This window comes from Pomacea canaliculata, linkage group LG2 (genome assembly GCF_003073045.1).
Source record: "Pomacea canaliculata isolate SZHN2017 linkage group LG2, ASM307304v1, whole genome shotgun sequence".
NCBI classification, from domain to species: Eukaryota; Metazoa; Mollusca; class Gastropoda; order Architaenioglossa; family Ampullariidae; genus Pomacea; species Pomacea canaliculata.
In genome coordinates, this window is record NC_037591.1 from 44,424,576 (window position 1) to 44,438,865 (window position 14,290).

General features: G+C 40.1%; 1 protein-coding gene across 2 annotated transcripts in view; it reads left to right on the top strand.

Annotated features, from left to right (window-relative positions):
• LOC112556634 overlaps positions 1-14,290 on the top strand; it is a 30,309-nt gene that overhangs the window by 10,828 nt on the left and 5,191 nt on the right. Inside the window, exons 5-11 of one of the 2 annotated variants that reach the window (XM_025225810.1) lie at positions 43-324; positions 768-884; positions 2,010-2,111; positions 4,322-4,435; positions 7,974-8,056; positions 8,481-8,573; positions 13,468-13,545. In XM_025225810.1, the coding sequence (XP_025081595.1) occupies positions 43-324; positions 768-884; positions 2,010-2,111; positions 4,322-4,435; positions 7,974-8,056; positions 8,481-8,573; positions 13,468-13,545 (869 nt within the window). Of the gene's footprint in view, positions 1-42; positions 325-767; positions 885-2,009; positions 2,112-4,321; positions 4,436-7,973; positions 8,057-8,480; positions 8,574-13,428; positions 13,546-14,290 lie in introns of both variants that reach the window. The other variant, XM_025225808.1, reaches the window with a different exon arrangement.

Below are 14,290 nucleotides of genomic sequence, written 5' to 3' on the forward strand. Positions count from 1 at the left end.
TGTATATGAATCCTTTGATTATCTAAACAAAAATATTGGCAGGAACAGCAAGAATTTTTAGAAACCAATCTACCAGAATCCATCAAGGTCCAGACAAAAACAGTTCAGCCTAATCCCACTTTTGAGGAGTTAGGGAGCGAGGAAACACAGATAAAACAAGGCTCTTTGCCTGCTTGTAAATTTGTGGATCACACAGTAGGAAATTTTGCAGCACGAAAACCTGCACTGTCCTCTGGCCCGCCAACACATCGTCTTGTGCTCAGATCTCCTGGCAAGTTCAGCTCCAGGCATACAAGCTCCTACAAAATTACAACACCACCAGAGGTGAAGTATTGATTATATTTGTTATTTTCATATCTTTAATTTTTATCCTAAAGATATTCAAATTGAAACTAAACTTAAGTTGCAAAGTACTATGAGGTGCAAATTGTTGATAAATGCAAAGTTTACCTTCCTACAGATATTCATAATGAAGTAATTTATCTATAGAAAATCGTATAAATTTATGTATATAATAAATATAGATAAAGGATTTAAAAAAATCTTATGGTAGTGAAAAATGTTATAATAGCAATTGAGCAATGCATAATGGAGACAATGTTACTATAATGGCGTCTCATGCAGTCTCACTGAAAAAAAAAGTGCAGATAGACTTTAACTATAAATATATGCAGGGTTACTGGAAATTACGGCAGTGGAGAAAGGTATCATTTTTTTTATATTTTGTTGTAACAGTGTCTGCTGTTCATATCTAAAATGTCTTGCAGGCACTAGAGCCCCACATGAAGGTGAAATTTGACAAGCTGACAGCTCTAGCCCGTGGTTTTCTCACCCGTTGCCTTATGAAATCCTCCAAGGTTCAGGAGCTGATTAAAACCATTAAGGTATATTGTGGTTTCTTCTTTGACCTTACCAAATTATATGACCATGGTCATTAATAGGCTAATTTTTGCTCTTTATCAATTGAAAGTTGACTTACTGACACAGAGCTAGCATGTGCCTGGTGTGCAAGTGAGCAGCAGCCCTACAAATCTATAAATGTGACAGTAAACAGCAATGCAGCAGTTTTTTTCCGATGGTTACAGTAGTGCTTACCACCCATTTTGATACCTGCTCTTTAGCCTTGTGATGTGTCTGTTGCTTATTGCTGCACTATGTTCATTTTTGTTTCCTGGCTCTATTAGCTTATTTGAATGTGCCACGGAGACTGTTTTATTGTGTTTTACCAGCCAGCTATCATTCATGGTCTAAGCTAGTGATGATCTCCTTACCAATCTGGACCAGATACCCAGCATATCCGGCTGAAGAATTTGCTTTGCAGGATGCAGTTAAGGAACTGGTGTTCGGGTGTTGTTCAGAGGGTGATCTGGCAGATGTCACTGGGGTTTTACTTAAGCTTTTTCCTGGTTCCCAAGCCTGGCAGAAAATGGCGCCCATCCTTGAATTTTTTTTCCTGTTGGTATGTAAGGCATTGGCTAAGTTAATGGCTCCGTACAAACTCTAAGAGTCTGAGACCCCTGTCATTGGTTCCCCCAAGGCCAAATGTACCCACCATTCATCTGGGTCATCTGGGCTGAACTTGGCATTCAAGTCACTAAGTACAATGATGTCCTTTTTCAGAACTGCTTTTATAACGTTATCTAGAAAATTATTTGTTAATGTATGGAAGGTTCTGTTCGAGAGACTTTTTTCATATACATAAATTTTTTTACCCAACTTTGGCGATGACTTGGTATGGTGGTAGGTTAATTTGCTTTTTTTTTCTGAATTCTGTTCTCCTAATGTACTATCATCTGGTAAGGTCAAAGAAGAAATGATATTTTTTGGTGTAAATTCTCTTTTTTGAGACTTACCTGATGACATGACGTTAAGGCCTTTCTGTCCTCCCTGCTGTTTGATTGTGTAGAATGTCGGTAAAAACCCTGCTATCTTTGCTTAGCTTTGCCTTTATAGAAGAGATCTGTTTGCTTGCTTCTAGTGTGCCTACTGAATACTATGTTTATTTGCAGGCCACAAGGGAGTTTGCCTTCAGCTTTCAGTCAGAAGTAGCTATTGCAAGAGGGCCATGGTCCCGCCAGGACAGACATCTGTTTGAAAGGATCATTAATCAGGTAGTAGTACTAATGATTCTTATATTGTGCCAGGTACTAGCTAGAAGCTGCTGACCATGAAAAACACACACATAGATAGTCATTGTGTTAAGTATTTCTGTAAAGATGAGCTTTGAGGTCTTTTTCTTGAAGTTTTATGTTTCTTGGTATGGCTTAAGTAAAATGGCAGGGAATTTCAATCTGCGGTTCAAATACTTTGAAAGATTCAAAGGTAGAGAGGGAAACTTTGGTTTTTCAAACTGAAGGTCCTCTTAGAGGTAAATCTGAATTGACACTAATTCAACTTCACCTTATACTAAATAACAAAGCCTCAAATATTCCAGCATCCAAACAGGAATATTGCTACTTACCATAGAGTAACTTTACTGTAAATTTGGTATCAGTAAGTCATTAAATAAACTAATCTGATGTTGAAACACGCTGTTAACCATGTACTTCCATTCTTAGTACCATTCAGATAGAAGCAGCAAGCTGATAATTTGAGTATCCTAATTTCTAATAACAGTCATAAAAATGTCACCATGCTGCAGAAGGTCAAACTTAGACCAGTGTCCTTCAGCACAATTTTTTCAGCACGGTTGAGAGACAGATGACCTCATGTAGTCAGTAAGGCCATGTTGCATGCAGTAATACTGTGAACACTTAGCCCTAGGCTGCTGCCATCTGCCCATGGGTCCAGTGGTCACTGCAATAGGAGACCAATACATTTCTGAAGAGATGAGTACGTCCACCCTCTTCTTACAAGCTCGAACACAGACTACTAGGGGTCAAGTAGAAAGAACAGCCTTCACAAAACCTGCCCAGTGAAGGAACCTGTATATTGTATGTTACTCTTAGTCTTACAGATCTATGGGCCATACATTTCAGCTGTGAAGTATGTGGAACTTGCTTCAGTTTAAAAAATAGAACAAGTATGAGTTAAAAGATAAGAATAAGGCAAGTGGTGCATTACAGAAAACCCAAAACATGCAATCTTACATCTAGACCACTGGTTTCTCAAAGTTTTTCGGACCGCGGACCACTTTACTTAAGTAAAAGCTATGGCGGACCACCAAGGCCTAAAAATCAGTCTGTACTATGAATTTCAAATTTAAATTGCAGCATTTGTTTCATTTTAATTCAAAACTAAATGTCATTTTGTGACAGTAGTATAGTAATAAGCTGACATAAAACTACGTATACCTCGTTCTTTGTAATTAAATTGTTAATGCGAGGAATCCTCACTTTAAACATCACTTTGCTGACATATGACGACTGTCAGCCGCGGACCACCTGACTTTTGCCCGCGGACCACACTTTGAGAACCACTGATCTAGACCATTCTTAAGACACACCTACATCGTGCACACATTAGCCAAAATTCTAAAGTTTTACATCTTTTGCCATTTATCCCAATAACACATAAATGTAAATATCTCATATTCACTCCCAGTTAACTTTCATCCTTTGAACTAGTTGGTTTATTTAGTAGGAACCAAATCACCGAGAGGTGATTTTGCACTTTTCTTCTTTTCTACATCATTTTATTTCTACTGCCATGTCGGCCCCCTCTTGGCATAACTTACATTTCTACAATTGCTCCAGAAAGTTTGATGCTTGAGCTGTCACAGCAAGCTTTGTGCCCAGCAAACACAGGTCTGATAAGGTAACATTGTGCATCTCTTCAAAAATTAGTTTGTGACCGTTAGTGTGATTCCATTGTCATTATGGAACCATGTTTCTGTCTGCAAAAGTTAAGCCACTCCACCAAAGATTGACAGTTGAGCTTCCATAAAAAAAACATTGTACTAACTCTCAACTACTTTTTAAAAGCAGAACTTTTTGACTTACCGAAGATTTCATACCATGGCAAGGCTTCAGACCGCATGTGTACTGATGGCATTATTTAATATGAGTGGCTAAACTGGTTGGACACACAATAATCTTATTGTTTTTTAGATCAATGTTGATTATTAATATGTCTGTATGTTGGTTTTTTTTTTTGTAAAGCACTTTGAGCCTGTCTCGAGCTATATAAATCAACTTTATTATTATTAGGGGGAGTGGGAAGGGGGAGGAAACTGGAGTACCTGAAGAAAACCCCTGATGCCCAGCCCTGCGTCAAATACAGAGTGTCCCAAGATCTGAACCCTGAGCACTGTAGTGGTGACAAGTGAGTGTTTTAACTACTACTGTACCTCCTTTTAACTAAAACAACTGTCTTATTTCAGCTTCAGGCTGCTCTGATGGACATTCACGAGATATTTTTTGACATGCCAGTCATAGAGAAGATGATGCTGATTAAGCAGACACGTCAACACAAGCTGGAGAAGGAACACACATCTGTAAGCATGTACAATGTTCCTGCAGAAGACCATATAGAAATCATTTGTTTATACTTAGCAAGGATGTGTAGATTACTATAGCTGTAGAAACACCTGCATTTTAGATGAACACAAAGTGCGCATTACATAACACAATACCTACTATTACCTCAAGTTTCTAAGTTTATGCTTGTACAACCAAGTATATGTACAACTATGTGTCAAGTACAACTCATTTATGCAGTATACAAATACTTGTATAAGTCATTATCAGTGTTTTCACTTTATGGGTTTTTAGCTGACAGTACTGTTAATAGATTATTAGCATTATCCAGCATATATTTAAGAGTTTTAGCTGACAGTACTGTATTTTGTGTTTATTGGCATTGTCCAGTACATCATGGGTTCTTAGATGACAAGAATCAGTTCACTAAAGTACTTAGAACTCTGTTCATTTCAATACTCAGTTCTTTTCATTAAATTGTTCAATATCCATTCATTTAAATATTACTCTGTTTTTATTCAATATTCACAACTGTAAACACTACTCTGTTTAAATACTCATTATTCTGTTTATTCAAGTTACTACTCTGTTCATTTAAATCTCAACACTCACTACATTTAAATGCTCAGTCTCATTTAAATAGTGTTAACCGTATATTTAATGGTATTCTCTCCCTTTCCATATCTGCCACCTACCCACTATTGAATCCTTTAAACATGCACTGAAAATGCACTTCTTCTGTAAATATTGCTCCTAACAATCTTTCCCATAATGCTAGTCCTTTGTCTCACCCTTCCCTGCTCGTCTTTATCATGATACTCTCAGTTCTTGTTATTTGGTTCCTCTTTGCTTTTCTGTATTTGTTTTTATTTATCATAGGTACTGATGTTTATTCTTTCTTAGTTCATATGCTATTCGTTTGTTTTCCTATCTCTTGTATGCTGTCCATGTCTCGTTCTTGTTCTTAGGCGCTAAGAGCATGCTCCTTAGTAGTGTGAGTGTGCGCTTTACACATTTTGCATTATCTCATTTAAGTAGTCTTCTCATTTAACTACTCATTCTTACCCTCATTTAACTATTCAATCTTATCCTCATTTAAATACTCAGTCTTATCCTCATATACAATTTGTTTATATTTATCCCAGAGGGAAATAACAATACCAACATTTGTACCTGCTTCACCAAACAGACCCTCATGATTTAGGCTTGCATGTGTTCTACATTTATTTGCACACAGTAGCCTTCAGAAGTAACATGGCCAAAACAGTGAACAGCCTCAATCTTGAATGGGATCTATAAATTGCTGAAGAAATCTCTGCAACACTGAGAAAGGCCAACTTCCGCAGAAAGAAGAAGTGCTGTTGAGCCTTTATGATAGCCTGAGTGCTGGTATTCCAGAGGTCTCCTGTCAAAGATGGTACCCAGGTAATGAAATGTGTTGACAGTTTCCGCCTTCTCATCATGGATGACAAGTTATGAGACTTGGTGGAGAATTCTGATGGAAAATAAAGACAATCTCTTTAATTTTACCTACATGCTAAGTTCTAAGAAATGGTCATCACACCAGGCAATAAATTCATCCCAGGCTATGCCATGGGTGTCTACTGGCCTGCTAAGAGGAGAGAGCAGTGCAATGTCATCTGAGAACTTGAGAAGATATTGCCCTTCATGGTCTGTAACAGTTGCCGGTAAACAGGATAAAAGCGTGGATAAATCACATCTTTGGGGTGACCCATTGCATACTGTGATGGAGTCAGAAAAGGTGTCATTGACAAGTACTCACTGGTGTCTCTTAACCAGACAGTGAATGATCCTTGACGCTAGCTGATGGTCAAGAAAATTTCATCAAGGAGTCTTCTAGCTAGGAAATAAAGTTGGATGATTTCGATGGTGATGAGAAATCAGCAAACAGCAGTATTGCATGGGCATGTGGTATTTCCAGGTGTTTGTGTATATTTTTATATATTGGAGGATAATCAGTTTGGCATCAAGACTTCTTTTGAGTATGCGAATTGCAGTGGGCAAGATGTTTGCATAGTGGAAATTAGAATCAGGTTTTTAATGATTGTCTCCAGTCCTTTCATAACCAACAATGTTGTGGCCACTGGTCTTTAGTCATTAAGATGCTGAGCTTTCTTTGGAACTAGTACAATGCTAGACAATTTTCAAGCAGCAGGGAGTGAGAATCCAGGGAGTGCTGAAACATAAGGTTCTGCCACAAATACCATCTGGAACTAGAGGCTTGCTTATTTTTACTCACTTAAATAGCTCTACTACCTGTTCTTCAAAAATTACAATCCTATGGAATTGAGCACTTCTTTAATCTCTGCAGATGAGTCATGTGTCACAAACTAAGTAAAGAAAGCATTAAAAGCTTTAGGCAGGGCCTAACTGTCAGCATCCAAGGTGTAGATTTTAGATGAGCCCTTAAGACAGTCTTCAACAGCGGCCATTTTCTTGAGGCTCTGCCAAGCTGCATGGATGTTGTCTGTACCAAACTGAGACTACCCTTTGTCCTTATACTGTATCTCGGCCTGACAAATAGCAGACTTCTCTATTTACCAGCATCTTCTCATGAGCAGAACTTTTCATTTAGCACTGATTTTAAGCTTTTGGTTACTCAAGGTATGTTGTTTGGGTAAAGCACAAATAGAAAAGTGCAATCTAGACAGGAGATATATGAGGAAATGATGTTGATCAAGTCCTCAAGATTAGGACAGACATCTATCAGTTGGTACACTTAAATAGCCTTATCTTCTCAAGACAGTCACAGTCCAGCACTTGGTGGAATTCACTGTTTGGCACACCTGTATGTAGGACTCTAGGAGCCTCTACTTTCAACAGTCAAGCAACATAAGCTGGTCTTCTTTGGTCATGTGACCAGGAACAACACCCTCTGGAAGACCATCCTTCTAGGCACCTTGAAGGGTGGCCGACACCGTAATGGCTAGAGAAAGAACTGGCTTGCAAAGGTAAAAGACTGGACTGGTTGTCCTGTACAGGACCTGCAGGCTATTTCCCATAATAGGCAAGAGTGGCGAGCCCTGTCAGTTGCTGCGTCTATCCATGTGATCCCCCCAACTACAGGTGCCAGTCAGGGGACGAGTGACTGACACTATATGAACACAGGTTTATAAACTGGTACAAGGTATACACTCAGATGATATGACACACCAAGACAGGGGAGGGGTAGAGCTCATTAAGCATGTAGCACAGCTCTGTAGATAAGATTAAGTGTGGTCTTACGGTAAATAGTAAGCCATACTGGTCATAGCTCTTAATTACTGATGTAAGTTCACAGTACTCATCACATTTTCATTCAACTTCATTCAACTAGTCGGTGCTTTCATTGAAATAGTCATTTAACAGTGAGTATGAAAGACTGGTGATTTAGTTATTGGTCACTTGCTTAAAAAGCAATAATAGCACAACCTCAAAAGAAAAAATAATGACAAATATAATCTTGTTTCTTTTCTCATTTGCATCCTCTGTCTTATTAACTGGATTCATGCTCATCCTCTGTCCTAATAGCTTGATTCATTTTTCATATTTCAGTCCAGAGAAGAAAACCCCCGTGGTTCTGGACCTCGCATCAGCTCGGCCACATTAAAAGCTTTGAAGAGGAAACAGCAAGCGCAGTATCCTGCCAGTTTTCTAACAGTTAACTTTGATCTGACAGGATGTCCTGTCACAGAATTTAGCGGCTTAGTGTAAGATCTCTGCAAGAGACAACTGCCAAAAACATTGTTTAACTTGTCATGTTAGGTAATGCAAGCACTTGCCTGCAGACAGTGCCAATAAGATGATCACTGAACAATTACAATAGTTATTTTGCGGCAATAATGGAACAGCTAAGGCAATCTTTACTGGTCCACGGGCTTTACATATACTGATGATCCAAGCTTTCCAGTTTGTGTTTCTCTAGGGTGAAGTTTGAGAAAAACGAGATTGTCTATATATGCTTGGGCTTGGGATGATGGTGATTTTCAAGATATCTTTAACAATTACCATGGGCTTTGGATAGTGCGGATAGTGTTTTAAGATGCCCTTAACAATTACCAGAGAAGCAGAAGCCGCTGTTTTTGGTGAAACTCGGCCTAGTACTACATCTCCTATATCTAGCAGTGCCCAGTCAGCTAGTCATGATGACTTGAGGTTAGTGTTTCATTAAGACTATTCTGTGTATAATAATAAGAAGTGGGAATTTATAAAGCCCAATAGCTCAGCCAAAGGTGGACTCATTGCGCTGATCAAGACCACAAAATAGTAACAAAGATGTAGAATAAATGTACTTGAATAGAATAATTTAATTAAATAGAATGTATGTACTTAGAGCCATATAGAAACTTCAACACTAGGGATTGTGTTCATGCATTTTCAGCTTACTAATGCCTTTTGAGCAACTGCTATGAGGTCCCGTGTATCTGATTCATTTTAAGTGGCATCATGTCACTGTATGTCTGATGATAATGCATTTCTTTGACTGTATCAGATGAAATGACCATAGGAGATAAAGATCGAGTTACACTAACTCTTTAAGCATCAGAAAAGTGTCTCCCTGACAGTGAGCTAGAATATATGCCTGGTGCACAGAGCACTCTAGTCAGGTGAGCAACTGAGGAACAGCCAACACACCAGCTTTTGTGATGGTTACTTTGGGGGTTGACTAGTCGCTGCTGACTCAGTTCTGAAGACAGTCTGACAGACAGTCAGCATCAGAGATTTCGTAGTTTTGTGACACTGATCTTCTTTTCTTTGAGAAAAGACTTCTTGACTGTTTCGCCTGTGCCACGCTTTTTATGCTACAGAGAATTCTGCTTTTGCCATCAGAAATTATGTGACTCCTGTCAGTGTGCTACGGTTTTACCGCTGCAGAGGATTCTTGTGATACTGGACATGTATTTATCCAAGAAAAGACGTGTGCTTGACAGCTTCAGTGAATTCTGCGTTGTTGTTTGTTTGGGTTTTTTTGTTTTGTTTTGGTTTTGTTTTTGTTTTTTTGGTTTTGTTTTGTTTTTTTGGTTGGATTTCTTTTGATGGTGGACTTCTTTTCTTTGAGAAAAAAAACGCGTTTTCCGGTCTGTCACCTGCGCTACGGGTATTACCTCTACAGAGTTTTCTGCATTTTTGGTCAGAATTCTTGACACCGTGCTTTCTTCGGGGTACCATCTACCTTTAGTGTTCATTTTTTGCCTCATGTTAGTTGTTTTTTTTTTTTTTTTTTTTTTGAAGCTATAATAACGAGTCGTACACCGTGCACCGCGTTGCCTGCCTGGACTTCGCGGTGTGAAGTTTTTTTCAGACGCACGTTCGTTCGTTCTTGCATGCTGCTGTTTAGATTGGTCCGGAGGCCCCCCCCCCCACATTTTTTTTTTACATTGCCCTCGGACCCTGATTCTGTCTCGCAGAAAGTTTTTCTTCTTGCTGGAGCCACAGTCGTGTTCGGTTCCTCAGTAGAGAACCTCGATCAGCTGGGCATACTTTTAGTCTTAGCCAGCATCTTTGATTTTGACCCACCGGCTTTCAGTGTTTTTCCGCCTCTTCCGCCATAGGCTCGGCATCGTTGTTTTTCTTCTTTATTCTGTTTACAGGAATTAAGCAAACATAAAAATTTACCTTTTGTGACCCTGCCCGTCAGGCTGTCCATCGCTTTGCGTGTTCACCACGATATCTGCGACGAGGCCAGTCATAGCTGCACACGCTTACCCTACCTAGACGACTTGCTACTTCACTGCTTTCGAATTTTAGAGAGGAAGAGAAGATAGAAGAAAATGCTCAGGGGGGATCTTTATTCATTCCTCCCATGAAGTCTTCTCGCACCTTGGGAATGCACTTCCTTGCCCGCAGATACAGAGTCTGTCCACCCCAGGAGCCGGCAGTGACGATCTAGTAAGAAGCAGTCTTTGTTGCTCTAGTTCTGCAAAGACGGCGCAGGAAGGACTGCGTCATCTGTGTCTTTTGAATGCAGCAGCGGATCTCATCCCTTGGGGGCGGTGCAGGATGCGACCTTTACATTGCTACCTACATTTTTAGAAATAGGCAACTGTTTTTCTAAAGGACCTAGTCCCAGACACCTTACATGCCACCCTCCTTTAGCCTTGATGGATGGTTTTGACGTTCACTGTTGATACCGGCACCAGCATGACGGGCAAGGGTGTCTACTTAACCCCTCCTTTTCTTCAAGGTCAATAGCCTTGGTTGCTAGATGGAAGACTGCTTAACGTCTTTTCTTCAGTAAGCAGATTCACAAGCACTTGCCGGCCATACTTTCTAGAGCAGTGATGCCCAACCTTTTTCGGCGTGCGGGCCATATCCATTTCGGACAACCGTGTCGCGGGCCACTTCACTGCAAAAATACAAAAAAAAAAAGAAATAGAGCAGATACGATTTTATTAGAAACAAGTTGTACTTAGCATTAATTATGTAGTAATTAGTGAGATATTTGAAGTTGTTTTTCTTTTTTCGTTTTTTTGTTTTTTGAATTACATGCCGACTGTCTTTGGGCAGGGCCGCCGATCGAATGTGTCGTACTTCTCAAACACAATTTTGAATGAAACAAATCGTACTATTAAGACAATAAAATTGACATAAATATTGTCACAAGTCGAGTTACAAGTCAATATCCACTGTATTATCGTATAAAAAATCTTGATGAATCTAATTAGAAGTGTTTTTACGATGTTCAGAACGTCTCGGTCTTGCACAAAGGATGAAGATTAAAAGGAAACCTTTTCCACCGGCGAGGCTTGAACGTCCCTTCCAACAGATGTCGGTATAATACTGCGGGATAACCACAGAATACAGTAACTCTGTGAAGTTCCACCTGTTTCCGCTTTTCTTTTTTTTGTTGTTTTTTTTTTTTTTGTTTTTTTTTGCAGTGTAATACTTTAAAGGAGAAGAAGAAAAAAAAATCCACTGACCAAGGCCGGGCCCCTTGACAGCCGCGGGCCCGGGTACACCAGATCTCGTCAGGCCTGACTGTGGGCAGAAGTTTCGCAGGCCGGATATGGCCCGCGGGCCGTAGGTTGTGCATCCCTGTTCTAGAGGGTACAAGGCAAGGAGCAAGGTCACCAGCTGGCGACATTCCAGGCGGTTTACCTTTGGTTGTCCCTTATTTTGTACTGGTTCCGTGAAGTTAACTGGCTGCCATCCATGCTTAGGCTTAGAGCATGCTGTTGCTTTCCAACATCTTAGCCTGTGGGATGTCAGTTTGCTTTGTAACTTTTGTCAACTTATTTCGAGAACGACCTACCTTTCATTCTTTTCTCCCCAAATGGAATCTTGTCTGAATCTTGTTGTTTGTTAACTCCAAGACCTGTTAGACTCAGTCTGTAACTTAGCAGGGTCAAGAAAAAGGTAGTTTTCTTGTTGGCCCTGGCCACTGCAACAAAGGTCTCTGAGATGTATGCTTTACCAGCTGACCCAGCTTTGCCAGTTTCAAGAGTTGATTCTGTGTGAGGGATGATGCCTTTAAACTTTCCTGAATAAGTTTTGTTGCTTTGGTTGTCGGCCTCTGAGGGTCGACCTGTGTTAAGAGGTCTCCTCAATCCCTGTCATACTGTTTTTAGTAGTGTTGTTGACCAGAACTTGTCAGTGTTTGTGCTGGCCTTGCCTTTCATCATAACTTTGCCTTGTCTGCAGTGGGCTGATGTTTCTTTTTGTTGAGAAACCTTTTTTTTCCTGCTCATTGCTTCTATGGCACCATTGCGGCTGATTGATACAGCTCAACAGGCTGCATCCTGCTTCTCAGATGGATTTTTGTTTCTTCTCTGATTTTTTATTCTCCTATTGTCATGTCATCTACTAAAGCCAAAGAAAACACGAAATTTTGAGAGTAAATACTCTTTCATGGAGACTTACTAGATGACATGACATCAAGGTCCTCCTGACTCTCCTGGATGTTTGGGTAGAGTGTTGGTAGAACAAAAACTGGTGTTGGCCTTTTTTGTTGTTACAGGGCAATTGCTCACCTGACAGTAGAGTGATCTGCACGCCAGGCACGTGCTAGCTCACTGTCAGGAAGACAACTTTTTGATGGTTAAAGATCTAGTGTAACCTTTCATCTCCTATGGTCATGTCATCTGGTAAGTCCTCAAAAAAGAGAATTTGCTTTCAAGAGTTCATTTTGAATAGCATCTTACAATTTGTATGTCTGATTAAAATGATGCATTTTGAGTGGTGCCATTCAGCTTTGTGTGCTTGGTCCACTTTTAGGGCTGCCCAGTGCCCTAATGGTTAGTGCCTGTCACTGAATGGATTCTTGAAGGCTCCTATCCCGACTACTTTACTGAAATCTTGTCTGTCCACACTCCTGCCCCAAACCTTCACTTCTCATAAGACTTGAGCATTCTATCCTCCTTCCCACAAAGACAGTCACATATGGACAACAGATGTTCTCCCTCTGTGCTGCTAAGCAGTGGAACTCTCTTCCACATCACACTTGCCACTTGGACTCCAAGACTACATTCACATGCTGTGTGAAAACATATTTGTTCACAAAGTACTATTCCTGAATTACTATTCTTAACTCTCTGGCACAGGGCTGGCTGCCTTGCCGTAATATGGCCTCAGCTGCTGGCGTAAAACACCAATTCCCCCCCCCCCCACACACACACTCCTTAACTCTCTGGCAATACATGTAACGACTCCATCTTGCACTGTTTATAGTAGCTACATCCCTTCATACCGTCATCCAGTGCTTTATGGTCGACTCTTGTACCTCATCTTTATGTTGTCATTGTGTCTGTGCATACCTCACTGTCCACTGGCTGCTATCTTTCATTTATCATTATTGGTCTGTGCAGACAGTTTGATCTATCTTGGTCGTGATGCTGTGCGTTCATTATTATTAACAGTCCTGCAGCTAACATCTAATACCTTGCAGCTAATAGCCCTGCAGCTAGGTACTAGAATGAATGCTTCTCCATTTTCTCATATCTAGCAGCTAATGCCTGTCAGCTAACAGTCCTTTAGCTAGTTGCTAGAATGAACATGTCTCACTTTCTTTCAGTGGGCCTCTCAAGCAGCACTACAAATTTCTCTTGTCCAGGGCTATCAAACCAATCACCATGCATGCCAGTCATCACCTCCAAGTGTCTCCACTTCAGCTAGATGTGCCTGTAGCAAGGTGAGATTGAACCACGGATGGATATTTCTGAAGTCCTTGCAGAATAGTTTTCATTTTAATTTCTAGAACAAGGCCATTGCACAAATTCGCTTCCAGTTTAACTATCAACTATAAACGTCTTGTTCTTAAGCGCTAAGAGCATACTCCTTAGGAGTGTATGTGCATTACAAATTTTGCATTGTTATCATTATTAAGAAGAAGAGCAGATGATGCGAACTTATGTCGATGGAGGTACAAAATCTCAAACTTTATGGTCTGTTGTGTTTTCATTTTATCAGCTTTAAGTCATGGGAAGTAGAGGTTAAAGAATTTTTCCAAAGAAGAAAAAATTGAAAAAGTCTTTGCAAATTTATTAGCAAGTCTATTGTTGATTTTAAGAGTTTTATCACATTTTAGACTATTAAACTGTTAAATGGTTCAACAGATCTGACAGCCTACAGCTTAAAGATTGACTAAGAGTTGGTCTCAGAAGACAGCCAGCATTCCAGAGATATAAATCCCCTATTTACTCCCCTCACTGACAAACTTTATATAAAACTGCCCTTAAACCCATTGTGGTTTCCCACTGTGCCTGTGTTCTGTGACCACCTGACCTTGGCTAGTCTGTAGCCTGCTTACAGCAATTGTTACTTCTACCATCTAGCAGGGTGCACTCCAAGCAAACTTTATGCAAGCTCCTCAGCTGGACTGCTGGCTGAGATGTCAGTCTGCTGGTGGTGCTGCAACATGTTTTACTCTCAAAATT